Below are 14,618 nucleotides of genomic sequence, written 5' to 3' on the forward strand. Positions count from 1 at the left end.
AATTTATCTTCACCATCATATGATTCTACAAGATTTTTTATTCTCGTATCTGTTGACTGGTACTTTTTCTTCTTTAGCGGATTATTTTCTCTTTGCGCCTGAATATCTTGGTCTGTGTAAGGAAGTCTTCTTTTTGCAGAGCATCAATAAGCTTCCAATGTTTGGGTGCTTACTCATACTGATGCTTGAGTTTTGTCCGGCAATAAAATGAAAGCTCTTGGATAAAATCACCCATTTATGAAGGCCTGAATGGTGAACAGCTAATACCATTATACTTGGTGGTGATTTAAATGTGCCATCCATTCCTAAAATTGATGCATTTTCCAGTTGCTGAAGACCTTCGTCGGAGGCGAAGATTAAAACCTGCTTTTCATCGTCACTGCCTGTGTCGCATTGCAGGAACAAATGACCGCCTTGTAAATATTTAAAAGTATCTGGTACTTGAAATCCTGTTCATCGAAGAAGGCAATGGAGGAGCGCCAAAAGCTCTATTGCGCCAGTTTGTAATGCTTCTAGAAACGTTTGCAACCGTGGTAATTCATATTTTGCATTCTCACTAATATTACTTGTAGCTTTGGAAATGAGCTCCCGAGTACTTGTTTCACCTCCTTCCTGGAATTTTTTTCTTAATGTTGAAATAGCGAGACGAGCTTCCACTCCATTCGGCGTTGGTTCATGATCATGACTGTTGATTGTTGAAATTATTATAGGTTCACCTGGTTTATCCTCTGTATGAACACGAGCACGACATGTGTTACGGTTCTCACAGTGCCACAATTTCTTTGTCTTGTCGGAACTAAACTTATGAAAGTCATAAACATAGTTAACTTCATCAATCAATTTGTCTTTGTTTTTTTCACTTTTAAAATATTTTGCAGCCATGATGGGGTTCTTCAAATAGGAAAATTGTGCTTATCCTGGAAGAAGAATGACTCAAAACTGAGTTACAAATGTCACCGTTTCTTATATATAGGCGGTGTCAATGAATGTTAATGAAAGTACACAAATTATCTTTCTCAAATACCATTATAAGTGCTTATGACAAAACTACCTAAAAACATCATTTAACATCACCTACCCTTTCGTTTACAGTTTGTAAACAAATCCCAGGCTCAAAGTTCTCACGCTCTTGTTAATCTTTGTAAAATATCTCGTCTGGATTGCTAAACAATTGATCTCTAAACCAAACGAGTCATTAAAGTTATTGATAGAAATAATAGATTTTCATTTCTTTTAACATCCTATTTTCCATGTATTCATATGCCTTTTTCCAGGAAGGTTATGTGGGCTTGGTTATTTAGATTTCAGAAATTTTCTGAGAATGAGATTTCAGGACCGAATCCTCTGGGACCGAATTTTCCTAGCACCGTTTTATTTTCATGTCATTAACATAATAACAAAATGAATGCATATTTAATCTCCAACATAAGCTTTTAAGTACTTAAGCAATGCTTCGATTTTCTTCTTACCCTAATTGTTGTCTTTTCACATTTTCATTTCCAGCTTTTGATACAGTTGAAGCTGCTTTGGAGGATGAAGGTGACTATCGGGCATTGTCAGAGAAAGAACAGTTAGATTTAGAGAGACTCATGGAACAGTGTGACTCAGCTGTCAGTAATGCCGAGGCCTTTGCAGAACAGCTGTCTCGTGATCTGTCTGTACTTGATGGGGTAAGTAGGTTACAGATAAGAGGTAGGGAAGGTGTTTTAGTTTGATTTACCTAGTGTTTAACATGGACAGTATTTTGTTCATGAAACTTACCTGTCAGATATATATATAGCTGTATTTCTGAAGTCCGACAGAAATTCAAAAACTTCCGGCACACCACAGTGGTCGGCAGGTGGTTAGTACCCATTCCCGCCGCTGGGAGGTCGGGTATCAGGAACCATTCCTATTTTCTATTCATAATTTTTCTGTCGCCGGTGCTGGAAACACCTGTTTTCAGTACCTCCGTCTTAGGATTTTGGAAACTTTCATTGCCGCTAAATACCTAATTGTCTTTTGATTTATTGACTTGGATTTGTGGCTAGGCATACGCTATCTTAAATTGTTTTGAATATGATTCATTTTTGTATATCTGAATCTAGTTAGGCTAGTTTCAGAGGGTTTTGTCTGCTAAGATAGGGTGTGGCTACCGAAAGCTTCGGTAGTTCCGCGCTCGATATGCACGAGGGCTATGGGCGTCTTGCTTCTTTGTTGAGATTTGTCATGTAAGGAGTGTGAGACTTTGTCTAATTCCGTAAGGAAGACGTATGATTCGTATGTACGCAATTAATCAGTAAACAAAAGTCAGGGTAGGCTAATCTACCTGTAGACTTTATTTTGCCTAACCCTGTAGTATGGCCTACGGGCTATAAATATGTCTCGTGAGGTAATGCCCTTTACGTTATAGATTCCATCTGTATCTTGGAATCTAAGGTGCTCGCTCTCCTATCATTGTGGTGAAGAGTGCTACTTCTGTAGTTGTTACTCCTAACCCTGTAAGGTTGCCTTCGGGCCCTAAACAGTTTCTGTAGAGGGTATTGACCTTTCTCTGATACTCTATCGATTCGTAACTTAGAATCGAAAGTGCTGGCTTTGGAGAGCAAAAGTGAAGTGGCTAAGTGCAGTGACAGTGCCCTTGTGTAGTGGAGGGTGCATCAGATCGGCCTTATTTCGCCTCTAGGCCGTCCCCTGGGACCTCTGCTTGACTCCCAGGAACAGGGAGAGAGCATGTCGAAAGCCGAAGGAGGGTTACGAGGAACTCCCACCGATCTGACGTGCCTTCGGCAGACCTGAAGATACTCCCAGGCTGCCAAAGTGCGTGCACGAATCCTGAAGGATTGCTTCTCGTCCTCCGAAGCGTCCTCCCTGCGCAGGGTTTGGAGCTTTCGGAAGGACTCGTGCCCTCTAAATAGAAGCTTATAGAAGAGGACGTTTCACGTCCTCTCTCTCTCTCTCTCGTCATGCGTTGCAGTGAGAAGTAAGAAGGCGAACGTCGCCTGAACTCGTGTAACGTCTTTCCACCGAGTTCCAAAACCAAAAGGGAAAGCAAGTCATATTAGCAGGGACGCTTTGAGCGCGGACGTCCTAGCTTTGTTGCTGTGAGAATAAGAAGGCGTTCCCTCGCCCCGCGTATTCTCACACGATCAACCCTTCACCTGAGACTGCTTCGTGCAGTCGGTTTTCTCCGAGATGTCTCTCGCTCTTCCCTGAAGGCAGTTTCTCTCGCTTGCATTGACGCCTGTCAGGAGCGTGAACGCTTTTTTCTGCACGCTTCTTTGGACGCTTGGATGGACGCCAGGCGTGCGCGGGTGCACGCTAAGCGCACGCGGATGGACACCAAGCGCGCGCCAATTGGACGCCGAGCGCGAGCCAGTGGACGCCGAGTGCGCGCCAGTGGACGCCGAGCGTGTGCCAGGCGCCAGCGCACGCCAGGTGTGTCGCCTGCTGAACGTTTCTTTTAACTCTTCAAGCTGATTTGGGCCTAAAGATTTTTTACCTACCTTCGGTGATCCCTTCTACCTCGCCTGCGAAGAATGTGAAGTAAGCAGTGCTTCGGAGGAAGCTTAAAGTGAAAAGGCAACTTCGTTTCGAAACCCACCAAGACCACGGGTTTCGTGAATTCTAGAGGTCTCTGTCAGTTAATATTGCTTTTCGTAAAGTAAACCAGGATTAGATGGAGTTATGGAAAGCTCAAGGAAAGATCTCTTTTGCTCTACCGCAGTCAAGACTTTGCGGTAAGGCAGCTATGGGTTATGTAAAAGCTCGACGTCCTGCACGTCAGGACTCTCGGCAACGTTCAGTAGGATTCTTGCAAAGGCACTCATCAAAAGGACGCTCTTCAGAAAGCGCAAGACAGGACTTCCTTTGCCATACTGCCAATAAATTTTAAGCTTTAGCAGGCATTAGTTGTGATACGGGAGAGGAAGCTGGTTGGAGAGTTTCTTCCTCTTCCCAGGATAATTTTGCAAGCTTTTTAGCCCATCTGAAAGGGCTTTTCAGATGATAGATTTTGTTAGTTCCTAGTCGGGACTACGCTGCCGAATTGAACATCGTCGTTCTACCTGTCGTAAGCCGTTTCTTTAACAGGATTCTTGCCCCTTCCTCGTTTGAGACGGGAATCGAAAATAAAATGCTCGACTTTCCTGGATTATGTTTTGTCATTCATGAATTTCCCCCATTGACAATATACTATCGTTTTGTCAAGTAAGTGGGTATCCCCTCATTGACAAAATATCTCTGTCCCGTAAATGGGTTAGTTCTCATTGACAAACTTCTCATTAACTTTATATTGCGTAAGCGGATAAGCTCTTATTGACAAGATTCGGAAGAGCTCTCATTCATCATTCGCAGACTCGTACAAGAAATAGACTTGTAGACTACGTCAATGAACGCTTATGTCCAATAACATAAGAAGCTTGAGCTGTCTGCTTCAATTCTCTGAGTTTTGTTCATGAACTTGCCTGTCAGATATGTTATGTAGCTGTATTTCCGAATTCAGCTATAGTATATATGTCTGCCAGGTAATATGAAAAACTTTATGTAATAATAATATCATATTTTGCCTTGCGTTATTTTACTACTGGTTGGTTCAAGTCATATACGCTTGCTGTAGTTACCTCTTCGGATGGCAAACCGAGAGGTCTATTTTGTATATTATTTTAAGGACATTTAATCGTTTACTCCTGCAGCCTTCCAGGAGTTTCCGATTTATCTTTTACCGTTGTATGGTAGTGTTATGACGACACAAACGCATCTATATATTTAGCGTTTTCTGTTTCGCTTAAATATACCAGCTTGAGAGTCTCTTTATGCTAAAAAATAACGGACCTATTTCTTCGTAGAATAGGGTAGCTGGCAACTCAGGCATAAAGTTAAGAGACGACGATCGTAAGCTGCTGCTGTCACTGTCCTCTCCTCCAGTCCAAACTCCAAACGAGCCAGTACCAGCTCGTTCGCTGTCATGCGCGGTAGGTTACGTCTCTCTCTCCTGCGGGATTGACTGACTAACCGTATCTCTGTGCTGGCAGTTACGTCTCTCTCTCTCCTGCGGGATTGACTGACTAACTGTATCTCTGCCCTACAATCACGGACTTTAGCCTAAGATTGAGGGGATTTCTTACATGAATGAATAAACATTGCATTCGTTTTGCCTTACTATGTTCTACAGAGATATCTCTTACTCCTTTCGGTGCTCGTTACCGCACGGTATAGGACTACGAGTCTACCGCAACATTGCACTATTATATGCTCTCCTGCTTAGGCAAAGCGCAGCCTTATTAGGGAAGTAAACATACTGTGTGAGGGAATGGATGAGCTTGCTGGGGACCATTTCCTTCCTAAAGAAGTTTGTTTCCCTGAATAGACTGCAATTCAGACCTCTACAGTTTTTTCCTACCGGGAAACTGAAATTTTATTAAAGATCTAGGAATGATTCTGAACATCTCTCGGTGCGTTAAGTATCACTTGAGGTGTTAAGTATCACTTGAGGTGATAGAAAGAAGGTGCCGGACATCTGGAGAGGGTTTCAGATGTCCTGGATCATAATCTGAAAGAAGTGGAAGCAATTCAGTCGTCCCTCCAGTCCTCGAAACGAGTTTTTGGAACCAGTGGTCCATAACAACTCTGATCTTCCACAGCTCTCTCATATCTTAGGAAGTATCTTCTCTCGGTCCCTGTTCGGGTTTACGAGAAAGAGCCTATTATAACAACAGGCGTAGAATGTAACGATCCTCTAGAGGTTCGTTACAGGATTGCAAAAGTCCGTACGAATCGTCTCGATCGACGGCAGCAACTACTGACTTCCGAGTGGAATCTTTCTTTAGAAGTATGTTGAGAGTTGTGGAGACTTTAGGGACGTCCTTTCATTCATCTCTTCGCTAGGTTGAGGACGAAGAGGCTTCTTCTTCTCTGCTCCCTTATTCTCGAATCCGGGAGCGGTAACATTAAACGCCATCCTATGATATTGAACGGGGTTGGATGTTTAGTCTCTTTTCCCCTTTTTCAAAACGCTTAGGAAATGTAATAAGATGATTTATACCATCACAGGGAGCGACAATGACGCTAATCGCCCCATGTTGGCCTCAAGATCCTAGATTCACAGAGGTCACGTCCTTCCAAGGACCTTTTCCGAGAGAGTCGGTCTACTTTAACACGAAAGGTACCTATAACCTCTCCGCTCTGAGTTGACTACGTTCAGACTATCGAGATGTTGACAGCATAAGATTGCCGTCTTCCCTTTCCGTTTGAAGAATGGGATAAGCTGGCAGTCACAACTATTAAAGAATACGCAAATAGTTGTTGACGGCCTTTGGGCTCAGAGATTTGCTTCTGTCAAACAACAAAGCCCTTCACGATCTTTGAGTTCTGTGGAATCTCGAAACTCCGCCTCACCATCTACTTTTTGTCTCACCTGTTTTCTCGGGGTCAGACACTCGTGCGAGATCAGGAGACATGTAGTAGCCCTGAGTTTCTTGTTGACGAAGTCGGTTGCGTTTATACACCCCCGATGATCGTTTAACATGAGACCAGGTTGGACTGTCAGGCATTCGTCCTTCGGGACTGAATCGCCTTTTTGCTCCTCGCTCCTTTCTCCTGGCACCAGAAGCTCGAGTCAGGAGTGGCTCAGGAGTTGATTCGCTAACGACGTTGGGTTGCGTTGATACACCCCCCAAGGTTTGCTTAGCTTGAATCGCCTAGGCAGTCCAGAACACTCATCCTTCAGCGAAGAATAGTGCCTTATGGTCTTCAGGGTACAGCCTTGCTGTCCTTGATTCGTCTGACTGGTCAAACTGGCGGTCACCTGACTTTAGTACAGACGGACTGACTGTGCATGTCCAGATCGAAGCTTTCAATATGGAACTTAGACATAGTCTGAAGTTCTTGATGTCAAAGCATTCGAACATCTCCTACCTGTTAACTTCTTGCACGTGATCAGGAAGGCCTTTTTCTAACCACCCTAGATACGACAAAGAGGGTTAGTGAGGTTTTCAGCCATTGTCAGAAGTTTTGGCTTTAGAGAACACAAGGCGGTGCGTTCTCTAAGCCTTCCGTTGTGGCCTAAGAATGGAAACCCGTCTTGTTCTTGGGCCAGGAGCTTGGAATCAAGGATGGCACAAGTTATTGGGCAGGAGCCAGAGAGAGTCCTGTGCCCTGTCAGGTCTCTCAAGTTTATCTACATAAAAATCAAGAAAGTCGAAGTCGTACGGACAATCTGCAGTGTTCCGAAAAGACCAGACTTGCCCATATCGAAGAACACCCTGGCTTTATTGTTAAGGAGTTCTTTCAAAAAAGCTCCTTCATTGTGTTTGCACAAAGATTTGAAATCTTTTGATTTGAATGCTCACGAGGTGAGGGCGCAGCCTCGGAAGCATTTCAAACAGAGCATGGCACTCAGCAACATCCTGAGTACCATGTTTTAGCGAAGCAACTCTGTGTTCACTTCACACTCCCTGCGAGATGTGAAGATGGCATATGAGATCTTGCTGCTCGCTAGGGCCATACGTGTCTGCAGACACAATCTTGGGGGCAAGAAGTACCACTCATCCTATCCTGTAGAAAATGGTTAGGAAGAGCTCTTAATTTAGTAGTTGAGTCGCCGACAACGGTGACTTCTTAACTCTTAAGCCTTAGTTAACACACCTTAACTTTGGCTAGGTTGGTCAGGTGGTGATATATATTTTATATATATATTTATTTTACTTCTTAGCCCTCATGGTATGGTCATATTGGTCTAGTCACGTCGTGGTCGGTCGCCCCTGTTGACAGATCATCTGGAGTGCACCAGCTATATAGGTCTCTACCTCGCTGGCAACTCTAGTAGCACCAGCAGACTTACGTGGCAATAACCACGAAGCCAGCAATGCTAACAGGTGGAACCAAGATGTAAATCACCTGCATGCATTTGTTTCCCAAAATCCTTCTATTCTGTCCCTTCCCACCTCCAATGGTGGGATTCAGCTATATATACGTATATCTGACAGGTAAGTTTCATGAACAAAATGATATTGTTATGATACAATAAAGTTTGTTCATACTTACCTGGCAGATATATATAATTAAGTACCCCCTCCAGGGGACAGTGGAAATAAAAATTATGAATAGAAAATGGGAATGGTTCCTGATACCCGCCTCCCAGCGGCGGGAATGGGTACTAACCACCTGGCCGACCACTGTGTGTGCCGGAAGTTTTTTTAATTTCTGTCGGACTTCAGAAAACACAGCTATATATATATCTGCCAGGTAAGTATGAACAAACTTTATTGTATGATAACAATATCATTTTTATAATTTTCATCAAAGCCAAGCCAAGTAAAGATTAGTTAAGTCGACTGTGTTTATGTATACAGATATATTTGAATGTCAGTTACATCCACTATCCTCTTGTTCCTTAACTAAAGTATTGCATTTACATTTCAGGCTAACATTCACAGTATGATGGCATCAGAAGCTCAAGTAGAGGCTCTGATGGATATGATTGATGCGGCTTACACGGAATCAGAAAAGATAGAGAGTCGACTTGATTCGTACGATGAGATCTTGCAGCACGTAAAAGACTCTATTGAAAAGATGGCAGATAAGAACACTTCTATTGAACAAACAAATGCTAATAATTCTAAACTCTTGGAGGAACTGGATAAATTAATTGTGGGTTTTGTGTGTGCTTTTAGTTTTTGAGTGTTGAATGTCCTTACTTTTACACGTAGATTGTATCAGTACTGCAATATGTTGTTTCCTTCTTTTGAAGACAATATTTTAATGCTTAGATGCCATTTTAATATGTTTGCATTAATAAAAACTTGGATTTTCTCATTCCAGAATCAGTTAGAACTACCCCAGCGACATCAGCAAGTCTTATTAGAGGCAGATCTGAATAAAACTGGCACCCTTCCTCAAATTATTGAGGCGGCAACAGCTCTTCAAACGGCAATCAGTGCCCCAATTCCAACGCACTTGTCACAACTACAGGTATGAGTTGTAAGATGTTTTGTTCAATTGTGTAGATACTATCGAAAATACTACATAAGTGGGGGGAACTTCAGAGACCCTAGGCATCGGTTAGCACTCTATTTTTACCTACAAACGTTGGAAACAAAGATACCTTGGGCTTCCAATTCTTTGAATTCCTTCCTTTATGTAAGGTTTGTCCTTTAATGTTGGTGAACCTATTTAACAGGTAAGAATAGTTTCTTTGCAAAGGCTCTCCTTGCTGATCTTGGCAACTCTTATATTTATTTTAAAAATTAATGAAGTAACGTGGTATGAATTTATTCACCATTTTGCTATGTGTTTGTGAGAAACAATTAGCTGCTCTTAACACTTTGAGGTTGGTGGGTAAGCTTAGGATTTCATATGGAAATGTAAGGCAGATATTTGAGAGAGGCTAATTCATCTTCCTCTTTTACACTGTTATATTTCCTATTTTCAGGCTGTTCAAGACCAGAAGAAGAGATTTGAGAAGTTGAAAAGTAGATTTAGTCAAATAATTTCAAGACACCTTAATAACCTGTTCATTCATTTGGTAAGTTTGTGAACATTTTTTGGCTAACATTTAGAATTACAGTATTCTGTTAATATTTCAGTAACCAACAAAATTGTCGTAGTATGAATCATATAATTTCTAAAATATATATATGGCCAATTTCTAATGTATGTATATGTTTGTATATGGTATACTTAATTTCTGGTATGATTATTGATATACCCCAGAAAATTAATATTTCCTTTCTAAAACAGTCGGTTTCCCGGAAGTTCACTTACTTTTTACATTAGCAGCAGGGGCGTCATTTGGGGGGGGCTTGGGCGGCCAACTGCCCCCCCCAAGACTCAAGTTGCCCTCCCCAAACTTCAACTTGCCCCCCTCACCCCCCTCCCCAAGCCCCAAGAAGTAACAGCATGTGTTTCTTTTTAAATGTGCTATCATAAATATATGAAATTTCTCGGAAATATTACATTTCTTGATCTTTGTCTGTCTACTAGCTACCAGTGATGATGAGATAAACAAACAGTAGTGGGAGTTTATAGTTTTTGCTGAAATACCTTGCTCATGTGGCTTCAAAAAGCACATAAAATAGCTCAAAGTAAAAAAAAAAAACCAGCTGATTAGGCTCACTTTGCTTGCCAAACTGTCTTTGCCCTCCTCCCCCCAACAAAAATCTGAATTGACGCCCCCCCTGATTAGCAGAAATGATTTTCATTGTAAATATAAATTCATTTCAGGGGAATGATCCAGGAGAGACGCTCAGCCTTCACGCTGAGCAGCTGACGCTTCCACGTCACGGGAGCATCCACACAGAACTGACTCCCTACACTCCTCTTATGCACTGGGTTAGAGCATTGGATCACAAAGCCTACCAACACCTGAATAAAACTTATGCAAACTCCATAAGTAAACTGTATGAGAGGGACATAAGGCTGTTCTTTGAAGAGGCACGTCAGCGCATTTCTGGGGGCAGGAGATGTAAGTTTTAACATTTAAAAGTATTGTATAATTTATGTATATTAAAAATTTGTCATAATTCAGTTAAATTTTATGGTATTGAAGATCACTTCTTACCTCTAGGAATATTTGTTCATTGATGTGAAATATATATAGGCCTAATCACTCTCATTTGCCATGATGCTACCTATTCACTTGAATGTATAATTCCTTATATTATTTTTTTAAAAATTTGGGTGCATATCAGTGTACTTGGGAGTTTTCGTTAAATTCAGGGAATTTATTTTTCCATCTTTGTCAAAAAGTTCTGGTTGTCACAATATTAAATATAAAGTGTACTGAAAACCCAATGTACGTCCATCAAAATTCTGGCGTCTCTCGTAGTGAAGAATCGAGAATACATTCTGGCTTGGGATTCATGATGATTCTTATTTTTGTAATTTTTAGTACTACGTATATTTCTTTTATTGATGTCACTGTGACCTCCGTTCAATTACATAATAATTGTTTATAGTTGTTAAAATAATTGATAAAATACTTGAAATACATATACGTACTTAAAGACAAAAGCAATTTTCTTCTTTTATTGAAAGTAAGGGGAAGTGGCTCCAGTCAAGATCTGGCCAGCATGGCGGGTGTTGCTGGAAAGTTGACATCTCAAATAAAACATGGTGCTCAAACTTTAAGCACCCGAACCACTACAGGAGCATTGCTGGGTGTTGATCGTGATTTGTGGGGCTCTGAGGTAAGTTGATGCTTCGTTCCTCTAAATATAATGCTAACTGATGAGACCTATGTCATCCTTGTGATGTTTGTATGAGTTTTTAAGAACATAGGCTGCAATTTTTGTAGCATTTATTGAATAACTATACAGCAAGTAAGAAATGAAAATAACAAAATGTAATGAAAGAGAACTTTTTGCATTATTTCAATATAGGCAATATATATCTCAAAACAAAAATTATCTTTAAAAAAATAATAATAATGAAATATGTCAAACGGCAAGCAACAGAAGAGAATGCATACCATGTAGATGGGAGGGTTCCTCCCCTTCTGTCAGTAAATTCCATATGTAAAGACCAAGGGTTTGTATGTTGGGAAAAATACAATTACTTTCAAAATTTGTCATTATTACAAGATGTAGTTAATGTTCCCACTCAATATAGGAACTAGTACTTATTTTCTATAAGCTTTTAAAAGCTACCACCCCATTTTATAAATGGTAAAAGCTCCTGTGAGCATTATTATTATTATTAGTTTATCCAGATGAGGTATAGGTACCTCATTATTATAATTATTATATTAGTTTATCTGATGAGGTATTGGTACCTCAAAAGACAGTTGAATTTTTGGCTAGCTGATGTGAAGCTGTATTCCACTAGTGCTGTATTGGAGATATATTCCGCTAGACTCGAAAACCTCATTTTTTTTTATGCATCTGGCAACTGATCAGAGAGTTTTCCAGACTTTTGGAATTCTTCAGGATTATTGTTTATTCTAATTAACTTTTTTCTGTTCCTTTTTTATTATTCATATTGCGTATGCTAATTAGATTCTTCAATGAAACCTTAGGTTAGAATTTTGAGTAGCTCTGGCTGTATATACTTCTGGGAACTGAAGCTTCAGTAGTAATATTTTTCAGAACTGTAATGAATCTTCTCGTCCACGAGTGCTGAGCTCTTCAGCCCTAGTATACTCAGACCTTTTTCTCTCTTATTGTCATCTTCCCATTTTGATGGTTACTAATATAAGTTACTGCATGTTAATTCATGTTCTTGTTCTAATATATGAAATGCCCTTTCAGTTGGACATGCAAGAGAGGCAGAAGTTTGACGAGATATTTGAAAGGGTGCTGAGTGAGCTGCAGCCAGTGTGTCTGGCAGAGCAAGAGTTCTGTATTGCATTCTTCAACTAAATGCAGCGGGAACAGAGGTAAGATTGTAAATCCAGGTTTAGTTGTAACATTAAAGAGTTCTTAAAATATTTACAAAGGCAGCCAGGTATTGCATGTCCTTTCACTGATAGATATTCCATTGATGTGTTGTACTAGATAGATAGGTAGTTATACAGTACTACTGGTAATTTTCTATAACTAAAGGATTGTCACATTTACACCACACAGTCAGGGGTACAATGATTCATGATTGTTGTGTGTTGCATTATGTACATACTACTATTTAATTTTGTACTTCACTCAGAGATAGTAAAAGCTAGTACAAATATTTCTAGAATATAAATATCTTCACTCTGTCTCCCAATTGGAAATCATTTTGAAAATTATTTTTATGTATTTTGCATTATTGGTTAAGTAACACTTGTAGTACTGTTTGGCACTTCATTGACATAATTTTAATTTATTTAGAACAGTGCATGTAGAATTAGTGACTTCATTTTGATTTGATAAGAACAGTTTATCTAATACCAATATTTGTGTAATAATTAGTTCGGAGTTTTGCAAAAATTAGCAAACAGACATTAAAAAAAATGTTTATTAAGCTTCTTTGCCTTCCAGAATTAGTATTATACGCATATGTTTATTTATCCAACATGAAAAATTTTGAGCAGGAAAGAAACAGCCACATCTCGAGAATGAGATCAAGGACAACTCAAAGGGGAGAAAGGGGTTTTAGTCACTGGGCCACAGTGGCTTCCAAAGTGACAGGATGCCATCCTTCGGTATGGCTGTTAATGGCTCAGGTATTTCCCTAAATACCACATGAGCATATTAAATCATCGTATGTTTGCACTAGGCACTGCTGCTGCTGTTCAAACTTTCTCCATTCTTTGCCTGCTACAGCAATTACAGCTTAAATAATCAATCGTGGTGTCGTGCATGGAAATCTGATACACAGGTCGTCGTTATGACTTGAAAACTGGATCGGAACAAAACCGTCATTAAAAAAATTTTCAAAGCTTATTCAGTACTAGCACTTCGTGTCAAACCTTCACTAGCGCCTGAAAATCCATGTACATATATGTAGTAGTATATCCAGATAGCTTGCAGTCACTAAAATTGCTATCACACGCACAGTTTACCAAAATTTGCAAGTAAATATTTATTTTATGATGTTACTCACCCAGAGAATTTATTCATAAATATAGAGGCATATGTGAGAGCTATGTAAAGTTAAAGAAGGAACCCAAACTGAGTGAGTGTGATGCACTAATGTATATTTTTAAGAATAGGGTTGCTGTGCTTATTGCAAAAACCAACCCACAGGAAGTACCTACTTATTGCTCAGAAACTAAACTTGAAACATCCTAGTCCAGAGCAAATATAGTATTATCAGCTGTCATGAGACATCTACATGACAATGCAATCAATCTTCTGTTGAGGCTGTAGATTGCTCAGTTATTTCATTGAGCACACAAAGAGTATTTGTCATAGCATTGTGCGTGCACATTTTGCCACTGCTTAATAATATAAATATATAGTCCTGTAATATTAAGATATCTTAATTTGTTGTGAATTCTTAAAAGAAAACTATCACTCATGACTGAGTTAAACTCATTCTTTAAACAATCACTCATGACTGAGTTAAATTGAGTTGAACTTAATTTGTTCTTCAGATTTCAGGGTTCCTGTCTCTGAAGCCATTGCAGTTCAAAGATTTTGCGCATTTAATAGAATTACTGTTACCTTGACGTATCTGTAGACTTTAATTATAATCATGAGTTTTTTTAATGAAATTATAAAGGTTACTCATTTTGTATAAGTTTGAAAAGTTATTTATATAAATATCTTTTTTTTTAACTTTCAAATTTCCTGGAATCATTAAGCTTGAGGTTAAGTTATTTTGTTGGTGTTCCTGATTGACTTGGGAAATCAATAGTGTATACTGCTGTATGTTAAAAGGAAGCATCTCATAAATATTTGTCAGTGTTGTCTGGCAATTTCATAAAATGCTCTTGCTAAAATTAGGTAATGCAACAATAACTTATGTTTAATGCAGCTTATGTTTTGTACATGAACTTTCCTGCCAGGTATATACTTAGCTTACGTCTCTGACGTCACGACAGAATTCAAAACTCGCGGCAAACGCGACAGGTAGGTCAGGTGATCTACCCCACCCGCCGCTGGGTGGCAGGTGTATGAACCAATCCCCCTTTCCAGTCATATATTTTCTGTCGCCGGTGTCGACTACATCTGTTGTCGATACCTCTGGATTTTGGATTATTACTTGTTTTCGCCCTGGAT

At 39.9% G+C, this 14,618-nt stretch overlaps 2 protein-coding genes across 3 annotated transcripts in view; one reads left to right on the forward strand and one right to left on the reverse strand.

Annotated features, from left to right (window-relative positions):
* LOC135211849 (methyltransferase-like protein 25B) overlaps positions 1-14,618 on the reverse strand; it is a 163,869-nt gene that overhangs the window by 32,782 nt on the left and 116,469 nt on the right. The window lies entirely within an intron of this gene.
* Positions 1,434-14,618, forward strand: part of LOC135211852 (exocyst complex component 1-like) — a 28,126-nt gene continuing 14,941 nt past the window's right edge. The window contains 8 exon segments of the mRNA XM_064245065.1: positions 1,434-1,670; positions 8,401-8,628; positions 8,800-8,949; positions 9,410-9,502; positions 10,201-10,441; positions 11,014-11,165; positions 12,225-12,327; positions 12,330-12,352. Coding sequence (XP_064101135.1) covers positions 1,449-1,670; positions 8,401-8,628; positions 8,800-8,949; positions 9,410-9,502; positions 10,201-10,441; positions 11,014-11,165; positions 12,225-12,327; positions 12,330-12,352 — 1,212 coding nt within the window. The 5' untranslated portion in view covers positions 1,434-1,448.

This window comes from Macrobrachium nipponense, chromosome 40, assembly GCF_015104395.2.
Source record: "Macrobrachium nipponense isolate FS-2020 chromosome 40, ASM1510439v2, whole genome shotgun sequence".
In the NCBI taxonomy this organism is placed as follows: domain Eukaryota; kingdom Metazoa; phylum Arthropoda; class Malacostraca; order Decapoda; family Palaemonidae; genus Macrobrachium; species Macrobrachium nipponense.